The 19,143-nt window shown below is 44.0% G+C and overlaps 1 protein-coding gene and 1 long non-coding RNA gene across 6 annotated transcripts in view; both read left to right on the plus strand.

The window, feature by feature from the left end:
- LOC311431961 lies at positions 1-17,811 on the plus strand. The gene is made up of 13 exons (XR_014689727.1): positions 1-3,169; positions 3,878-4,120; positions 5,069-5,166; positions 5,259-5,615; positions 9,027-9,228; positions 10,020-10,063; positions 10,874-11,037; positions 12,108-12,272; positions 12,559-12,708; positions 14,117-14,289; positions 16,150-16,204; positions 17,143-17,419; positions 17,517-17,811. It is a non-coding gene; the product is annotated as an uncharacterized lncRNA (long non-coding RNA).
- A 718-nt stretch (positions 17,812-18,529) lies between these two features.
- SMARCC1 (SWI/SNF related BAF chromatin remodeling complex subunit C1) overlaps positions 18,530-19,143 on the plus strand; it is a gene marked incomplete at its 5' end in the record, with an annotated part of 82,005 nt that continues 81,391 nt past the window's right edge. For all 5 annotated transcript variants that reach the window (XR_014688929.1, XR_014688930.1, XR_014688931.1 and 2 more), the window contains one exon: positions 18,530-18,838. Coding sequence is in view for 2 of the 5 variants with exons in the window: in XM_084507488.1 (XP_084363614.1) it covers positions 18,530-18,838 (309 nt within the window). The remainder of the gene's footprint in view (positions 18,839-19,143) is intronic.

Genomic DNA, 19,143 nt, shown 5'->3' on the forward strand with positions numbered 1-19,143 from the left:
TCTTTGGGTGAGATTTGAATACTTGGTTATAAATCTTTCTAGAGTCTTTGATCCTTTTAAAGTGTTAATTTCCAGGCTGCACACCTGTAACACCTGTATATTTCATGCATGCTAGCTTGCTTTTGCAGACAGTCACTATCGCCAGCAATCCAAAGAACCTGTGTACCTGTTGCTGTAATAAATCACAGTTGATTGTGTTGTTCCTGGTTGTGACAGCTCTCATTAAACGCAACTGGAGTTAAGGGTGGATATACGGTATTTGTGAATCTGTGACCGTGATAGTTCAGTGCTCAGAATCCAACCAGACCCCTAAGGGTTACTGCGTTATTGGTGAATCTGTGATTGTGATAGTTCAGTACCGTGAATCCGACCGGGCCCAAAAGACATATTTGTGCGTTAGGAAAGGCCCAAACCACGGTGGCTCTGTGGTAACCTGGAGATAATGCAGGCTGTAAAGCTTTTATTCCTGCCTGCTCTGGTTGCTGAGTGGTTCAGTGCGCCTACCAGATCCTTTATCTCCAAATGATGTTTGTATCTTGTCGGGTTTTATCTGTGAAACACCCTGAGGTTTGCTATTTTCTACAGAGGGGAGATGTTAATTAGTCTTAGACGTGTATTAAGCTGTGTTACGGAGATGTTGGGTGTCTTTTTCTGATGGTTTGTTGAAGTAACTCTTCCCAATAACCAGTTGTATTCCTGGCTCTGGTGGCCCTTGGAGCTTCTTGAGCATCACCAGACTGGAAGTGCCACCATTCCTCTTCCCTCAGCACTTCGAGGCAGCAAGGAGCAAAGTGACAGACAGCCCTTTGGAGGGTTATTTCTGGAAGGACAGAGGACCCAAAAACCACAAAGGAGTTTGTTGTGAGCTCTTATCTGCCAGGAGGCCAGGAAAGTGGCAGAGCAGAGGGCATCACCCAGTGAGCTTAAGTCTTTAAGTGTTTCGTGTTTCCCTTTTTTAATAAAAGAGTTCAGAATTGATTACTTGGCAGTCAAAAATAGACCTGAAAATTCTTGTAAATGTACCCAGAAATCCAGGATAGCAACTTTGTAAAATGATGCCCTTCCCAGCAGTTTTTGTCTTGTTTTAGTGGTGGAGGATGGCACTGCCCCTCTTTTTGTTCTTCTTGCTTATTTGTCCAGAAGCTCTTTCATTGAATACTTAGAAATCTGCAGTATTTATTAATTTTTCTTGCTATTAGTGTGCCATGTAGTTTTTCGTAAAGATCCAAGCCAAGTTGCATCGAGGAAAACTGCAATATTTTGTAAGGATGTTGTGTGTTTATTTATTTGCAGTGGAGGCATGTTAAAATGAAGCTTAATGTTAAAGTACTCTTCCTGATTTTTTTGTCTTCATTCTGGTCTTACAAAACAAACAAAAGAAATTGTGTGATAGTACCCTGAAAGGTACTGGTGTTGTCAGATTATTCTCTCAGGAAGTACTGTGGTTGTGCTACTGCTCTTTCTGTGGTGTGTTTTGATTGTTTCAGTTGTGTTACCTCATTTTTTTTTCTCAAAAGTCCTGATTTGTTTGGTGTACTGGATGCTGCTGACTGAATAGCTACTTGTTCAGTGTTTTCTTTGTGTTTCAGGCTGTGGCCTGGCCATAAAAACTGCATGCTGTTTGGAACGTGGCTGGGAAGAAGCAATTATTTTTTAACTACAGCAGAAGCCGTAAGGTCTGAGTACTTCTGGGAGCTCTGGTGTGAGTAACAATCAGCTTCAGCCCGAGCACTTGGCTTGAGAGAGCCATGAACAGCTGCAGCTGCTCTGGAGGTTCCCTGCATGGTCTGCCCTGTTAAATCAGCTTTTTTTTTTATCACGTTCAGTCTGCATATCTGCCATAAAATAGCGTACCTAAAGGAACGTCATAATTTCCAATTCAGAATTAGTGCAGAAACATAATGAAATACTGACTTCGGAATGGGTAGTAGCTTAAAAGAAGAATGGAATCAGCAGCAGGTGGGGTTTTTCACTTTTGGCTTCGTCTTGATGTATTCTTGGCTGCTTTGCATCCCTCCAAAGCAGAGGAAACAAGGGGGCTGTCCAATGGGGCACTCCAGGCAGAAGCTTGCAGATCTGTACTGTTTTATTCTCCCTACTTCTAGATCCTTTCTGTAGTTACCTGTCATTTAACGAGATGTTGATGTTCTTTGCTCTATTATTAGTTAATCTCCAGGAGTTTTTTTAGAAGCTAAGACTTGAAGCAGAAGAAATATGACTTCTAGTGGGCTGTCATAGCTTAAGAGCTGAATGTGCCCCTGTACGTTGATCTTTCTCACATCAGTCTGTGGCAGACTCGATATATTTTGAAATTGACTTCTTTATATATTTTGAAATTGATTTTTTTTTCGTTTGTTTGTTTGCAACCGATCTGTGGAAACTCTTATTTTCTAATTTTGGGGGCTGTTGTTAATATGGTAGCTCCTCTCCAGTGCTGTGGAAAGCTGGGTGTGCATTCTACACCTGGAAGATCCGTACCTTCTGGCAATATGCCTAAACTAATGGCAAAAGTACGTGGAGTTACTCTTCTGTCTGGAAAGAAATGTTGTAATTGATGTAATGGGGCTCTGTGAAACAGCAGTTCTGTTCCACCTTGCTTACCTGATGTGTCAGTTTGCTTAAACACAGGTTGTGTGTGGCTTACTGCTGTACCTGTCTGTTGGCTACTCTTGTTCTGGGGGCAGAAGGCAAAATCTGCTTTGTGGAGTCACCCCAGCTTCAGCTGTGGTGCTGCAGAACAGCAGTTACCGAGGCTGTGGGAAGTGTGATGTGCCCATGATACTGATGCTGGTGATAATTGCATAATGGTAACAGTAACTGTAATATATGCTTCGCTAATTATCCGTATGAATGCTCCCACAGGTTGTCCTGTGTTATTTTCCAGAATGCTTGATGTTTGATATAATTAGTTGTATGATTTTTCCCAAGAGCAATTTAGTGCTAATAATTGCCTGCTGTTACGGATAGACTCCTGTTTCGTAGCGTAGGCATTTTCTTTTCCTATGGTCAGATTCCTTTTTCGTTTTCTTCTCCTAGTTTTCCATACAACTAAAACCAGAAGAAGCCCTGGGAGTACAGGAACTTGGCTTTTACAATTCCAGTGGCAACATCTTATTTCTGTCCCTTTGGGTGTTCTGGGACTCCCCTGGATTTGAGAGATTCAGTAAGGGTACATACTAAGAATTCATTTCTTAATTTCTTTGCAGTTAACTCTCCTAGAGCAGTTGGGAAGCATCAACCCATCCCTTTGAGATGTTAATGGAAAATGGAAGCACAACTAGAACAGGTTCTGAGGCCAAAGGTAGAGATCTGGGGAAGCTTTCAATTCTCTTTCATACAACCCTAATACTATGGAGAATAATGATTCCTAAGGGCCCTAGACTTTCATAATATCAGTGTCTCATACAGCACAGCAAAATACAGGAAAACAGTTACTTTTCAGAAGCTTTCAATCTTTTCTAAGTAACTGGAACTGGTGCTAGCTCAATGTCAGTATTTCTTCAACCCACTTAGCTTATGATTATCTTTAATTTGCTGTGAAGCAGTTACTGTTCTCAGGCAATTATGATGTTTACACAGAGATGAATGCAGATGCATGCAATAAGCTGATTGTTCTGCATAGTATTTCCTTCCGTGCACAACTATGTGCATAATTATAGCACAGGTGCTATACAGCGTAGACCACAGCGAGTAACCTGAACTCTCCCCGTAAGGAATGCTGACCTTCCAGCTACCTTCTGCACTGTTCTTCTCTTAAGGAGATATTTTGCTGGTGTGAAAACCCATTAAGCTACTGGTAAGCATATTGAACGCTGTCCAGAGACGTAGCTTAGTGTCTCAAGTGGTGTTTTTTTTTATTATTATTATTATTCCACAGAGCATGCACTGGTGAGGATGAAGAGGCAACGCGACTGGAGCAGTAGAAACTGAACTGCAAGGTGGCCAGCTCTCCTCACCCATGATGAAAAGGAAAAAGTGTGGGAGGGGAATGGTAGGCTTAATGGTGGCAATTACCATCTCCTGAGCAGTGCTCATTAATTACTGCCATGCTGATCTAAATAGTCTAAACTCTCAGAATACTCTAGAATAGCAGTCACTAGTGGTCCACGACCAACACCAGGTAATGTGCTGAGGTCTGTGCTGTGCCTTGTTTTTCTTTTTGCTGATCTCAGTTATGATTTCCTGTACCTGTGAGCTCTGGAGGACCTTGAAAGCAGAACGTTAATGTTGACTCTCTAAACAAACAAACAAAAAAAACCTCTCACCTTCGTCTCCTACCCCAAAGCGCCCTGTAGGAGATGCTGTTACCTCTTGTTTCCTGTATAACGTGCAGAAGCAGGTCAGCAATCAAGAACCACATAATTCTGCAATGATGGAAGCGAAAAAATATTTTCATCATTAAACCAAGTCTTAAATCAACAGCAGTGTGATTTGTGAAAGCAATTTTATAAATCACACTGAATAATTTGATCTCATTGTACTATTTTTATGTTTCTTTAACTTTTTTGATATTTTTCTTGTGTACTAACGTATCATCTGATATCAGTTTACCAGTAATTTGTACTGGGTGTGTGATCACTGCACTTGCTTCACCTTTTGCTTTTTGAAATCTTGTGGTTTTGTGTGTTCTTAAAGTCTTGCTTCTGTCAGATTGAGTAGATAAACATTGTAAAAAAAAAAAAAAAAAAAAAAGGAATTTTAAAGCCTTGTTTCATCTTTGGAGCACTAGGAAGGGGTTACAAAGGATAAATTATTAACTTACGAATTTGCATGCCCACTGAATCTGTGCCACAAAGAAAAGAGTACTTGGTGCAGGAAACTTTGACTAATCCAATGGCAGTAACAAGATAACATATTTATTTATAAATTATATATACTTACAACTTTTGTATATTTTAACAAAATATGTTTTATTGAAATTGGACCTGCCAAATATTTTTCTCTAAAACAATACCTGTTTTTTTTTTTTTTTTTTTAAAAAGACAACATCAGCAACCAAAACAAAAACAAACAAACAAACAAAAACAGAGTAGTTAATTCTACAAAATTTGCAAGTGAATTCTTGCAGGTACTCCTAGTAGAAGACGCAGGACAGCCTGGCAGTGTGTGTAACTATGTGCATCTCCAGGTGTAGAGAATGAGGAGCAGGAATCAAAATTCCTCTTGGTAAGTGGATGTTTTGACTGTTCTACACGTGAGACCCAAAACCCCACTGCGTTCACTGCTCACAGCTACCTTTTTATTTGTTTTATTTCCAGAAAGTTGGAAAGATCCTTTGCTCCTAGGACAGAGCAGGGGAGAGCATCGTGAATCTTGCTTCTGAGTCGTTTGGGTGTAGTGCCTGGCCTGCGGTGCTTCTGCTAAAATCTGTCAGAGCAGCTGCTTCCTCTTGAAGGAGAGACAAAAAGGGTATTTGTAGTATCTTGATGCCTGAGAATTGCCTGTGCATTCCTGCATGGTGCCCTCCACCGCCAGCATCTGATAGATGAAATCAGTCATTCCCAGCCAGCTCGTAAGCATCGTAGTGCTGGAGAGGCTTCGTGATCAGTGCAGCCAGCGATCTTTTCACCACCTGTGGTTTCAGGCTGAAGTTCTCCAGGAAACCTTGTTTACAGGTCAGTGGAAGTTTAAAGATAATTTCAACTGAAATTGACTTTGCAACAGCAGCTTTTAGCTGGCTGTCACACTCTGCTATAAAGCCACATAATACTTAGCTGGCAGATATATTTTTTTCCCCTCAGTGAGTAAGATAGAACCTGAAAGGTGGTGGAGTCTGACCTGAATGTCTCTCTTTATACATTTTTGCATGGAACAAGCTATAGGATTCATTGTTATTGGACTCTGTAGAGATAAATGGTTTCAAAAGTTGACTGGAGAAGTTGAGAAATGCACTGAGAACGATTCAGCACAGAGATGTCACTTCTGGCTCAAAAGGTCCTTGAGCAGGAGGTTGCTGCAAGGTGCAGAATATGCAGGCAGAACATTGACACCTCCTGTTTGGGTGTACAGTTTTTCCTAGACATCAGGAAATAATGTCTAGGAAATGATGTCTTTCCATTCTTAAGAATCTTTTTGGGCTAGTATCTCTTGATGCAAGTTGACGCAGCTCTTCTTTTAATGGACAAAACGGGGGGAAATTTCCCTGAATTGTATTTGGCAAATTCATAATGCCCGCGGCTGTGCACCAAGACAGTTGCCTCTGAAAGACTCCAGGCTGAGCAGCCCCAGCTCTCCCAGCCTCTCCTCACAGCAGAGGGGCTCCGGGCCCTGTGGCATCTTCCCGACCCCACACCGGGCTCTCCCCAGCGTGTCCAGGTCCCTTCTGGACTGGGGGCCCAGCACCAGACCCCACACCCCAGGGGTGTCTCACCAGCATGGAGCAGAGGGGCAAGGTCCCCTCTCTTGACCTGCTGTGCAGATTTCTCCAAGTATACATTTATTTTTTTTATTTCTGCTAGTGATCAATAGCTGAACAAATTCCTAACAGATTATCCCCGTGTTACGCACAGGAGCACTGCTGATCTTCTAAAAGTGGCTACTGCAGTTCTTGCACTTTAATTCTGCAGATAATAAACCTCATTTTCTGTTGACTCATATTGTAGAAATCCAGAGGATTCTGGAGGTATTAGACCAAATTATAAACTTCTAAATCTGTTTAAACGGCAATCTTAATCCACAGTTGCTTGCAACATGGTATATCAGGTCTCTTGTACTTTAAGATGACTACATGCCTAACTCCTCAGCCCAGCTGAAATACTTCCTGCTTTCTGTATTCCATGACATTTTAGGCTTGCTCCCCTTGCTATTTTCCTTAATCACAAGGAAGGCATTATACTTTGTGTCACCAGGTTTGGTAAAAGAGCCTGTATTGGTAGTGCTTGCTGCACTACCTCCACGTCCCCCTTATCAACAGGGCACATCTCTTCGTAGGGCAGGCCATGACTAATAGTTTTATTAGGATGAATGTGTCCCTTAAATCGGCCTGCTGGGGTTCGAGAAGCTCTGATTTAGTGAGAAGTGCTGCTTGCTGTGCTGCCAGCGGGCTGAACTGCTCTGTGCTTGGTCTGGTGGAGGCAGGCGTGCAGGCAGGACAAGGAGCAGCAGGAGAACGTCCAGGAGCAGGGGTTGTGGCAGCGTTAGTGCTGCAAAAACACAAAAGGGAGTTGGGGCTGTTGCTTTTTGCCTCTAGCTCTGGCTGGTGAGGAGGGGAAGAAGGGGTACAGCTCAGCAGCCAGGTTTCCCTTCTTGTTACCTCAGACCTGTTGTTTGCTGTGTAAAACCCAAGTCTTGATCTGTTTAGGTCTGGTCGCCTTCATTCCAGCTTGTTACTCCCCAGCCTGATTTTCAAATCGTGCACTAGGCAGTGTTTTCACTAATTTAAGCACGGTCTGTTCAATTTACAGTGGTGGTTCTGTCTTTGCCTCTGGTACAATAATGCTTTTAAGATTTTTTTTCCTCAGTGCTGTTTGCTCCTCTATAGAATTGGCTGAGTGCTTGAGGTGGGGGTAATTCTCTAACAGGTGGACTCTGGAAAACCTTTAAGATCATCTATTGTAGGTAGCTCCTATCCCAAGATGTGTGTGAAACTAGAAGTGCCCAAACTGGAATTCTTGTCATACACTAGGAATTTGTTCCCCCCTGGTAGGAGCAGAGACCAGGTGGTTTGGAGCATGTTTAAAATGAAGACTTCTGCTTTGGAACTTGTAAAATAAGTTTCTGAGGATAGTTCCAGTGCAGCGTGGTAGGATCTATCTTTGATCACTCCTGAACAAGTAGATGCATATAACACAAACCCAAAACGTAAATGTTTTGTCTCCAGCTTTTTTAATTAAAAAACTTTCCCTCTGCTTGTGTTGGAAACAGTTCAAAGTAACCTGCTTGTCTTGTTCCTGTGAATCTGGTGATGGTTTTTGAAGCTTCTCTTGGAAGGAAGGATTTGCTATCTCATTTGTGTAGGTTTTGAAAGTGTGTATTTTACAAGCTATGCCATGTATTAAGAAGCTTTTAAAATATAAAGTTTATTCAACAGTCAGAAGAGAATGAAAGCCCTAAAATTCCTCTGTATTTAGCTTTGATACATTGAGTTTCTTGTTCAACATGAATGGAAATTTCTATTCATCCCTAGCTTTTATTGGGTCACCAGGTATGCTCGTAACCAAAAATTCACAGTGGAAATCTCGTGCTAATTTGTGAAAATAGGTAGAAGCATTGGGAAATTGCAAATCAATTACCTATGTCTGCAGTTTGTTTTTTCCTCATGCTATTTAGATGTGGAATGCTATAAAATTTATAAATTAGCATGGGAAATTAGTTTTCTTTGCTGTGTGACAAAGAACAATAGCGCAGACATAAACACATGCTTTTTGTTGGGTTTTTGTTGGAGATGAAGGTAGTAACCGTTTCTGGGCAGCAATCTTTGTTTCTTGTTCCACGTACCTGGAGTGATGTGGCCAGGAACTGTGCGGTGGTGGCCTGGTTCCAGAGGCCTGGACAAAGCTGCAGCCCAGCTGGATGATGATGTGAAGAAGGTCTTGTGACAACGCACTTCCACAGCTGGCTCTGGAATGAGAGTGCTGTGAGGCAACAAATCTACTTATTGAAATCTAAGATCAGAATTATCCACAACTTCGTGGTGAACAGAGAAATAGAATATTTGCCAGTGTCATTTTTTTAATGTAAAATAAATCACTTATATTTTATCAGCTGATAATTAAGCTGCTGACTGAAGCCTTGTTGAAGAAGGAATGCACGTTACTAGTGGCTACCACATCTGCATTGATAGTAAGACTTTTAGCCCTTAACTAACAAAAATATGGTCATTAAGACCCCTCAGGTCTGTTCCTACATTGAGAATTTAGAAATCTCTATCCCTTGAGGGACGATTTAGGCAAGACTAATAGTGTGCTGAGAACGGAAATGCAAGCATTAGCTGCTGATGTAAATGCTGTGGACATCACTGCCACAGTAACTGGGTCCTGCAGCTTGCTGCTCTCTCCCTGAGGTGGTTATTTTTCATTTGGTTGCAGGCTGCAAACTGGCTCCTGCAGCAGCGCTCCTCAGATCAGCTTGAAAGTTGCAGAGGTTTGGTGAACAAAAGCAGTTTAACAGCCTCGCTCCTACACCAGGGTACCAGACAACACCTGCATCGCTGCTGGAAACCGCCCAGTTTGCACGTATAAAAAGCATGAGCTTGTCCAAGCTACTGCCGTGTCTCACTTCAGCAGGAAGGTAAGTGGAAGTTTTGCCCTGTGGTTATTCAATTTTGCTGCATTTTTATTTAGAATATGTAGTTTTATTTCTAGCAGAAACTATCATGATGTTAGACTCTGGTCTAATAAGTTTCTAAGCACTTTTCCTAAAACTTATATTCCCAGGTATGTTTAAAAAAAGTAGCTAGTCCTTTATTTAACTATGGCTTAAAAATTGATTTAGAAATTTAAGTTCTTAATAATCAGGTAACTGTTTCCTGAATTATGATGGCCAGAGCACACCTCAAACTTTTAGCCTGGCAGCAATCTTCTGCTGTTTACCTTTGTGGAGCTGATTACCTTGGAATTGTCCATGGAAAAGGGAAAAAGGAGGAGGGGGAAAAACAGAAACAACAAAACCAGCCAGCACAACCCCCCCCACAAAACCCCAACCCACTCAGAAATATATAAGCTTAATTAAGACTTGGCATGCGATCGAGTGTAAGTGGGTTATCATTACTCAATTCTGAGATGTCAGGCCTGATGAAATAAGCATCCTTTGGATGCAATCTGTGCGATGGTGAGATACTAAAAATGTCTAATACATTAATTCTGACAAAGAAAGTCTGTGGTCAGGTGCAGTGGTAGTTCAGTACCCCGCTCATATCTTAATTGCTTACTTGTAGCCTTTTTCATTTACAAGTAATTTGATGAATACAAGTGTTCGTTTACAAGTAATTGAATGAATTACAGTGAATTAACAAGCTGCAGATCAAGACAAAAAGATTGTTACTCTTTCTAGTCTGATTATGTATTTTTTTCTTTTCTCAGAGCACAAAGCTGATACGACTTCATTCAGGCTGCTTAGGCTATAGGTAAAAGCACTCTTCGTACCCCCTCTCCTGGTCTGTGTGATCTCACAGCACCTGGACAGTTTTAGGGAAAGGGGCATTTCTTAGCAACAGCGAGGGGAAAAATGGTTGAGCAAACTGCCAGGGCTATTTCAGTTGCAGCTTACACTCCAGATAGACAAGTGAGCTAAAAATGGAGAATAAGACAATGTTGGTCAAAGTGACAGATGCTGCTGTCAGTGGATGGCTGGCCTAGTAGTTTTATCAAGCTTTTTGTAAGCACCAGAGCTGTAAGGAGCTTTTAAGGAAATGAGAATGAGCAGCATGGGAAAAGGCATGGGTATGTTTGAAGTGTTCTTTCATTTTTTATTTTTATTTTTTTTTAAAGGCAAACAAATATTGTGGATTCACTAGAGCTGCAAAGTAATAACCCTGTTGACTTGGAAATAGAAAAGTAAAGACCAACACTAAACAGGTCCCTTAATGCCCTTAATTTTCTTGATATGGTAGTTCATCCATGGTGAAGATGAGAAGCAGCCTGTTCTAGTACTCTTGCACTCCAGTTTTAAAACATTTCTGACTCTTGGCGTTATTTTTCACCCTGCAAATCTGCTGCTGGTTCCTGTTAGTTGTGCTGGGGTCTGTGTATTTGTGAGCATCTCCTCAGCCTGGAGAAGGTTATGCCGGAGAGGTGCCTTTCAGTTTCTCAGTGAGTGGAAACTAGTGTTCCTATAGAATGCAGACTTGAAAGTGCTAGGTCTAAACTTCAGTTTTATTTATTAAATCTGAAGCGTGCTTCCCTTTCCAATTGTTTGATCTTCTTTCTTCTGCTAGCCACTGAAACCTCTCACCGTGAATTGCAGCCGTGAATGGCCCAACTCTTGTATCCTGTATAGCTGCAAAACCTCTCCAGACAATAGACCCCGATACAACGTCCCTAAGAGAGCAGATAGCCCTACAGGACCCTGGCTTCCATCCCATACTGGCCTTATTTCAAGGTAAGTCTAAAAGGATCCCTTGCTGAGCCATTGCTCTCTTCGCTCTCCCTCCTTACATAAAGGAGGTTTAAAAATATGTGAATTAAATTGTAACCACATTTCTGGAGGGTAATGAAAACCAGCCAGCGATGTTCTGCAGCTCACCTACAGACGCCCCATCTTCAGTGCAAGAAGGATGCAGCCTGGAGATCTCTGAGCCTCGGAGACCATGCTGTGCCTTGGCTCGTGTCTGAGGCGATTGCTGTAACTTGCTTACTGTAAGCTAGCTCACTGCTTGTAGAACCAGCTCTGTGCCTTCTCTGAGGGGTAGCCTAATTCTGGAGACTTGCAGAACGATTATTTTAAGTTCCTTTTAACCCTCTGCCCTGGAGAGCTACTTGAAAGACTCAAAATCTAACACTGCTTTTAACAGGCTGTGTGGTTGTCGTTTGGCAGACCCCTGGCACCAGTTTTGTGTGTGTGGAATCACTGAGTCTGACAGGCTCTGCACTGAAACACTGGTGGCCTTTTCGGTGTGTTCTGTACTAGTATGAACTACGCTTCCTAATGCTGTGGAACTTAACATTTAGTTCCTGTTCAAATATCTGAAGAGTGCAGCACTGTCAGTGCCTTTAACCACGGGAGGAGAAGAATGTGCACTACGGAGTTTGTGAGCGGGTCGAGGGACCACGAGGAAAATCCCCTTTTGATGGTGCAACTGCAAAAGCATAACTCCACAATGATTTTGGTATAACTTACTTAAATATTTCAGCTCCTCGAATAAGGCTGCAAACAAGTGCCAAGCAGCATGTAGCTGGCTGTCGTTCAGTTCAGCACGCTGCAGGGGTGGGAAGGCTCGGTTGCCAGGTCCAGGCTGTCAGGTTGCCAGGACAGAGGCTGCTGATCTGGGGCCGTGCTCGTGCTCCTCACTCTGTATCCCAGCACCAAAGGGAGGGAAAGCCTGCAATCAACCACACTTACTTTAGTGACTGTGCCACTTTTCTGTTTTATCAAAGTACTGACAGATGCACATTGCTAATGATGTGTGTGAAGAGAAATCTTGCGGTCACCAAAATAACTTTTCTTTTCAGGCAACCCTCTCCACTTACACTTTGACACCTTGTTAAGAGAGGACAGATTGCACAGACTGCTGAGCCATAAACTCAGGACTCTGAAAATGTCCAATTTTGGAAAGAAGCAGGATCCAACTAGCAGTGCATTCCCAAAGCTACCCTCTTCACTTCTGCTCGCCTCCGGTAAGTTAAATAAAACTGAGTTTGAGGTGATGTTTAAAAAACTAAATGTGGGCTTTTAACCAGTACCTGAGGGCAGCCAGTCAAAGTATAATGGAGTCAGCAGCAACCTTTCTTCCAGGGGAAGGTAGCTTGACCTCTGTCATATAGTAACATCCAAGCAACTGAGTCCAGCAATTTGTAAGCTGTTGAAATTCCCCGTCTTGGAAGGATGCAGGAATGCTTGCTTTAGCTAAGACATTAAACAAACAAACAAAGCACCCCTTGCTATTCTTTCTTTCTTTTGTAGGGAAAATGCAACCCAAAAGGAAGCTGTTATGAACCTTTGTTTTAAATCAGATTAAATCAATATTTCCCTGGCAAAACTCTGACATCTTTTTCTCATTCTTCATCAGCCCATATCAGTTGATGATTTTAAAATGATCGATGGCAGTTTAAGGTGAGTGACAGAAGGCTCAAACTAGTTTCAAGCTCAGAAGAGGGTAACACAGCTAAAACATATCCTAGTTCTTTAATGAACTATGGTTGCTGTTCCATTTGGCGTTCTTTAAAAAACATATTTTTATGCCAAATATATATTTTTAAAGTAATGTAAACGGCCAACTTACAGTCTGTGCTTCCTTGACATTCTTGTAATGGGACAATTCCTACATGTGCAGTACTCACTATGTTCTGCGGTTGCTGGTGCAAGCTGTAATGAACAAACCCGATGGAAATAGGAAAAAAAAATAATAATACAAACAAAAGAACCCAACAACCTTCATGTTGAAAGCACATCAGCAGCCTCCAGTGGTGTTCTTGGCAGTCAGGACCTGAGCTACAACTTCACGATGTTCGGTCTGAGCTGAGGTAACTTAGCCTTGTTTGGGGATGGATCTTATTGCCTGAGAGCAGTGCTGTGGAGGTATCATATATCACTATGAAATATCCACTACATATATATTCAATATGAAATATTCACAATATATATATATATTCAATATGAGATATCCACAATAAATATTCCTTCCATATCAGCTGAGGATGTGATGAACAAATGCAAGGAACCTGTTGGAGGGTGTTTGAACAACACACCAGGATAATTCTATCAACTGCTCAGCAGCTGTTTGGCTTTTAACTGATCTGGTTTCCTTATACCTCTTTCTTTTTTCAAGCATGTAGCCGCAAGCTTACACAAAAGCCATCCCTATTGATAGGCAGTATGTATGCAGGAGGGGTGTGAGACACTGACCGTGGAGAGTATGCACTAAGGGATGGTGCAGGAGAATTTTTACACACTTTTAACTCAAAGGTCCTCATAGAGCTGGGTTTGTAGGGAAGATTTGGCTAGTGGAGTCATTTGGCACAACAGGCTTAGAAGATGGCTCCATTTGTGGAGCGTGGAATAAGCCAGTCCCAAATGGAAAAAAAAAAAAAAAAAGTAACTGACATAGAAAGTGTATCAAGTTAAGGTTACACAGCACTTCAAAGAAGAACACGTTTGTATTAAAATCAGCATGGTTAGTAATTGGAGAGGTCATTAGAGGTGGGACAAGCCTGACGAGTTCTACAGTGAGGTAAGCTTTTTAAAGTGGCTGTACCTGGACTGTATTTTTCTTCTTGAGGGCTGTAACTTCTTCACCTCCTGCTGTATTTGGGAAACAACCACCCTTCTGGAGCTGACACGTTCAGAGCTGCAGAGCATTGGCACTCCGTTTGAGGCTCTTGTGTTACATTTATTCTCTAATTCCTTTTTTCTGCTCTGTTTTCCCTTGGGGGGAGGTAACCTTACAGCAGTAGCAACATAACCAACCGGTCTTAGGTCAGTCTGACTTCACCTTGGGTTTCTGTTCGTGTTTTATGAACAGGTTTGTTGTTGGAAGGGGAAAGGCAGCTCGAAGGAACATCCAGTCACAGCTCTCCTGTTTCTAGTCCTCAGGCACAAAAACCCAGTTCTCTGCACCACGCACTGGCCGCGTCCCCAGAGACTCCTCCAGCCCCTTCTTGCAGTCACATCCCTCTCACTGGCTGCTGGGCGATGGTGAGTTGAAAGAAAAGCTGTGGGAAATTGATCTGAGAAGGGGGAGTAGCCTTAGAGGAGCTGGGGAATACCTCCTTTACCTAGCATTGCCTGGGGCTGCGGGCACACGGGGCACTCAGATTGGTCTTTGCTGCTAATGGACTGCTAGGAAATGCATTTTGGATGCTGTTATAAAACGAACAGCAGCAGCTACTTGCTTGTTTCCACAGGCGGCGCTTGGCTGGCTGCGTGCCGGCTGCAGTGCTTCCCCAACCAGATGGGTTGGTTTTAAATTGAGTGCTGAGCACGTTCTGCTCATTCCTTTTTTTAAGCATGGAGCTAAAAACACGTTACAGGGCTATTTTAGCTACAAGTTAATAGTAAAGAACGTAATTGCTTTAACATATATTTATTTATAAACTTAATTTTGGCACGTAAAGTGTGGGAGAAGCCCCCAGTGTGGGGTCATCAGCCTCTTGAAACATCCTGGAAATGTGAACTCCAGAGCGTTCACTGCTCTTAAAATTTGGGTTTGCTTTGAGTATACATGTTTTTGTTTTATTTTGGTAAAAATGGGTAAAAGTTGAACTCTCTGCCTTTCCCTCGGTGGGAGCAGCAGTAGGCCTGTCTCTGCTCTCATTATATTTTGAGAGCTTCCTATTTTTGAGACCCCTGCTTCTCTACCAAAGCTGACATTGTCTGGTGTTTTCACAAGTCGGTGAGCAGCAGAGTGGGGAGAGGGACTGACAGAGCACCTTGTTCTTAATCCTCACTTCTGGAAAACTGGAAAAAGGCCAAAATAGTGCAGTCACCTGGGCAGAACGATGGAGTGCCTCCAGGTAACTTCAGCTGTAGCAGTTCCCTCTAGTGCTGGTATGCCTTTCTGCTTTTGTCTTATTGCTTTTCCACAAGTGTTTTTTTTTCTTCCTCTCTTAATGCTTAACTGTTCTCTGCATGCTCAGGATTGCAGTGATTGCCCAAGAAGCCATGAGATGCTTAGTTAAAGGACCCATTTAACTAAATGAGTGCTTTAATTGCTTAGTTAAAGGACCAATTGGGCCGTGTGACCATCCTGTGTAGAACAGATAAAGCAGTTTGGCCCGAACCGTGCATCTCAGCTCACATTTTTCACTGTACAGTGATCTTACTTTTCCTTGGGTTTCTTGTTTTACCTAACTAACCGTGCTCCAAATGCTGCCTTGGTTTGGGTCCTCCAATAAAGCAGATGGCTGATGGGCAGGGCAGCCTCTGCCAGCTCCTCCAGTTACTGGGTTTAATTGCCTTAATGATCTGTACCCGCGCTCTTCTACTGGCTCGTGTAGCCCTGAGGCTTGCAACAACTTGCAGTCCCTCTGTGAACAGCAGGACCAGAGCGATGCTGTCTTGTGGTGAGGATGCCAGATCTTCCTGGAAGTGCTGGGTGAGGCAGTAGAGGTGAGGTTACTCTGGGAAGGTGGTGCTTGTCTGTTCTCCAGGGATCTGGCAAAGAAGTATTGGGTTCTTGACATGAAAATAATACCAGTGGTCATAGCAGGATGATACCGTAGCATCGGTGTGTAAAAGCAATGCTAGGGAAAGTTAAAATTGAGACGAGTCTGAAATGGAAGCCTGTAGAGGCTGGTAACTATTCACCAACTTATTTTAGTATTAAGTATTTAATATTTAGTACTTTAGTATTAAGTATTTAGTATTTACCTGGCCTTAGCTCGCATGTACTCTTCTAAAAGAATTACACTGGTAGGTAAAGTGAATTCCATGAAAGGTGTTTGGGCTACATATGGCTCAAAGGATAGTTTTGAGTGAGTATTGTAATATTCTTTGAGCATGATTCTAGGCTCTTAATTCCAGCAACTGCTCCTTCCTCTCCTTTTCACTCCACAGAACGTACGGCCTTGGGAGCCTCGCACGTTTCCTCTTCTGGATTCTGCATGCCAAAGTGTGGGAACAGCACTTTGCCTTTCAAAATGATCTGTGAAGCTCAGATTTCTGGATGTTTGGTTGTTTTTATTCTCCCCAAGTGTCCTTCCTTGCAAATATTTATTTCTGGGTTGGAGTGTTCAGGGGCGGGAGGAGCTCTAGAAACTTGGGGTAAGCCCAGGAATGTTTTTATATCGGGATGATTTTGATGCAGAGCTGTTTTCAGTCTATATTTGATAAAGTGGCAGTAAAAAAAATACCCAAGCATAGCCTAGACACATTCTGTAAAATAAATTTCTTCATTCAGTGATACTCTGGTTTAGAGTTCACATAGCTCAAAGGCTTCCCTCTGCCAGAGGGGTCTGGTTCCCTGGTGTAACGGTGCCTAAAACCTGCACACAGCCTGCAAATGGGTAACTGCAGTGTGGCAGGTAGGGCTAGGTGCCTTAGTTTGTATTAAGATAGGGAGTTCAGGAAAAAAAGAAAAAGCTCTAGGGTTAAATGGGGAACCACCCCACCTGTATGCGGGTTTCTTTAGTGTTTGTGTGAACCAAGGACTGTGCTCTTTAGGTTGGTTTGAAAAATGTGAAAATTGGAGAAGCCCCCAGCTTTGTCATTCATATTTTTCTGTAATTGAATGAAAACTAAAGCATGGAAGCATACTCAATTTTCTTTACTAGAATTTGACGTATTGTATAATTACATACAGATTACTTTCTGCCTGTCACTTGTTTTTTATTTTGAATGATGGGATTCACAAATAAAACATTAGTAGCTGAAGTGTTTTCAAAAGAGGAAAATTGGAGAAAATTGCCTCATAATGACTTACTACACAGTACTAGATGTGATTGTGGAAAGATAGGACAAATCTGAACGTACCCAGCAGTGAAGGCTTGGTGCAGATCAGTTCATTGCATTTCAGTCCATCTGATTATTATTATTTATTTTTTTTTGAAGCCACAATAAGCACTACGTTTTCTTATGATTTGGCTCCCTACCCATGAACCTGTCTCTGGCTGAAATCCTTCGGGCTGTGAGATGGAGCCCAGGAGCGTGATCCCAGCTGCTGACTGACCCAGCCCTACTTCTCCCTGCAGAGGAAGCCTCCGCACCCCTGCCTGTTCCCAAGCGATGCTCTGGGATCTTCTGATGAAAGCAAGACAAATTCTGCTTAAGATTCACTCGGGAATTTATTAAAGACTGTCAGCATCAAAACTGGGTAGTTTTAAATAGGGTATGCTTGCACCTTATTTACTTTCTAGTTACGTTTCTCAGTTTCCCTATCTATCTTCCACTTTTTTTTTTTTTTTTTCCCCAAAACAGTTTATTAGATGATTTTCTCTCTGTAAGCTCTGCTCACTAAGGAGCAGTGCTCCCAGCTGGAGGACGATGGGGCTCTACCACATCCTGTGGCAGCCACTTAGGGAACAAACAGCCTGGGCTGAAGCTGCGTGAGGTAAACACTTTTTGTTTCTCCACAGGAACACAAAGATTACCTGCCCTATACCAAGGGCTCAGCTGTTTAGGAACAGTGAAGGGAAGAAAAAAAAAAGAACTTAAGTTCTATAATTACTGTAATTACAGCTCCCAAGGGACAGCTGTGAGGAAGTGTGTGGGCCTGATGGGCAGCTGCGGGAGGGTGCAGGGCTCTCCACACAACTTGGCTGCCCAGGGAAGTGGTAGAGTCCCCATCCCTGGTGGTCTTTAAAAGACATTTAGATGTAGAGCTCAGTGATATGGTTTAGTGGAGGACTGTTAGTGTTAGCTCAGAGGTTGGACTCAATGATCTTGAGGTCTCTTCCAACCTAGAAATTCTGTGATTTTGGCTTGTTTGCTTCGGGTGCTGCGCTGCCACCCTCCCCTTTTGTTTCTGGTAGCGCTTTGTGGCAGTGGGCTTCCTCCCACGGAGCGGTTTGTTAAGGCTCTGCTAGGCTGCCATGTTTTTTTGTCACAGAATCACAGAATTTCTAGGCTGGAAGAGACCTCTAGATCATCAAGTCCAACCTCACATCCCTAAGCTCTACATCTAAACATCTTTTCAAGACCTCCGGGGATGGTGACTCCACCACTTCCCTGGGCAGACTTCCCTTTCGGTAAAGAAGTTCTTCCTTAAAAAAACAAAACAAAACAAATAAAAAACGCTCAAAAACCAGCACAAGCCGCTCCGTGAGGCGACCCAGCCCCCTGAGGGGTGAAGCGGGCGTGAGGCGCAGCGCAGGCGCCAAGATGGCGGCCGCGCCCTCTGTGTGTGTGTGTGTGAGGGGCGGGGAGGGGGTGCGCTGCGGGGCGGGGTTTCCCGGTCCCCCCCGCGGGGGCGGAGCGCGGGGCGGGCGGCGCTCGACGCATGCGCGGCGCGGGGCGGGGGGGAGGCGCAGGGCCGCGGCGGCGGCGCTCGGTGAGGCCAACAATGGCGGCGGCGGTGGCGGCGGGAGGAGGAGGAGGAGGAGGAGGAGGAGCGGGGCCCGGGGCGGCCGCCGTGGCTGTGGCGGCGGCAGCGGCGGCCGCCGCGGCTGCTGGGGGCGGCCCGGGTTTGGCGGCGCTGTCGGTGGCTCGGCGGAAGGACGGCGGCCCGACGGGCAAGTTCTGGGAGAGCCCCGACACCGTGTCCCAGCTCGACTCGGTGCGCGTCTGGCTCGGGAAGCACTACAAGAAGGTGAGGGGTTGGGAAGGGGACGCCGACACCACCGGGGGGACACCGGGAGGCTGAGGGGTTGTTGGCCTAAAGGGCGGGGGGTGCAGCGGGGGCCGGCCCGAACAAAGGCGGCGGCGGCTGCTGGGGGGGGCTGGGCCTGGGGGGGGGTTAAATAGGGCTGGGGGGGGCAGCTCCGGGAACTGGGGGCTGCTTCGGGACGAGCAGGGCTGGGGGGGCAGCTCAGGTACCGGGGGCTGCTTAAACTGGGCCGGGGGGGCTGCTACGGTACCTGGGAGTGCTCAAACTGGGCTGGGGGGGCGGCTCCG

The sequence above is a fragment of the Aythya ferina genome (assembly GCF_964211825.1).
Source record: "Aythya ferina genome assembly, chromosome: 2".
In the NCBI taxonomy this organism is placed as follows: Eukaryota; Metazoa; Chordata; class Aves; order Anseriformes; family Anatidae; genus Aythya; species Aythya ferina.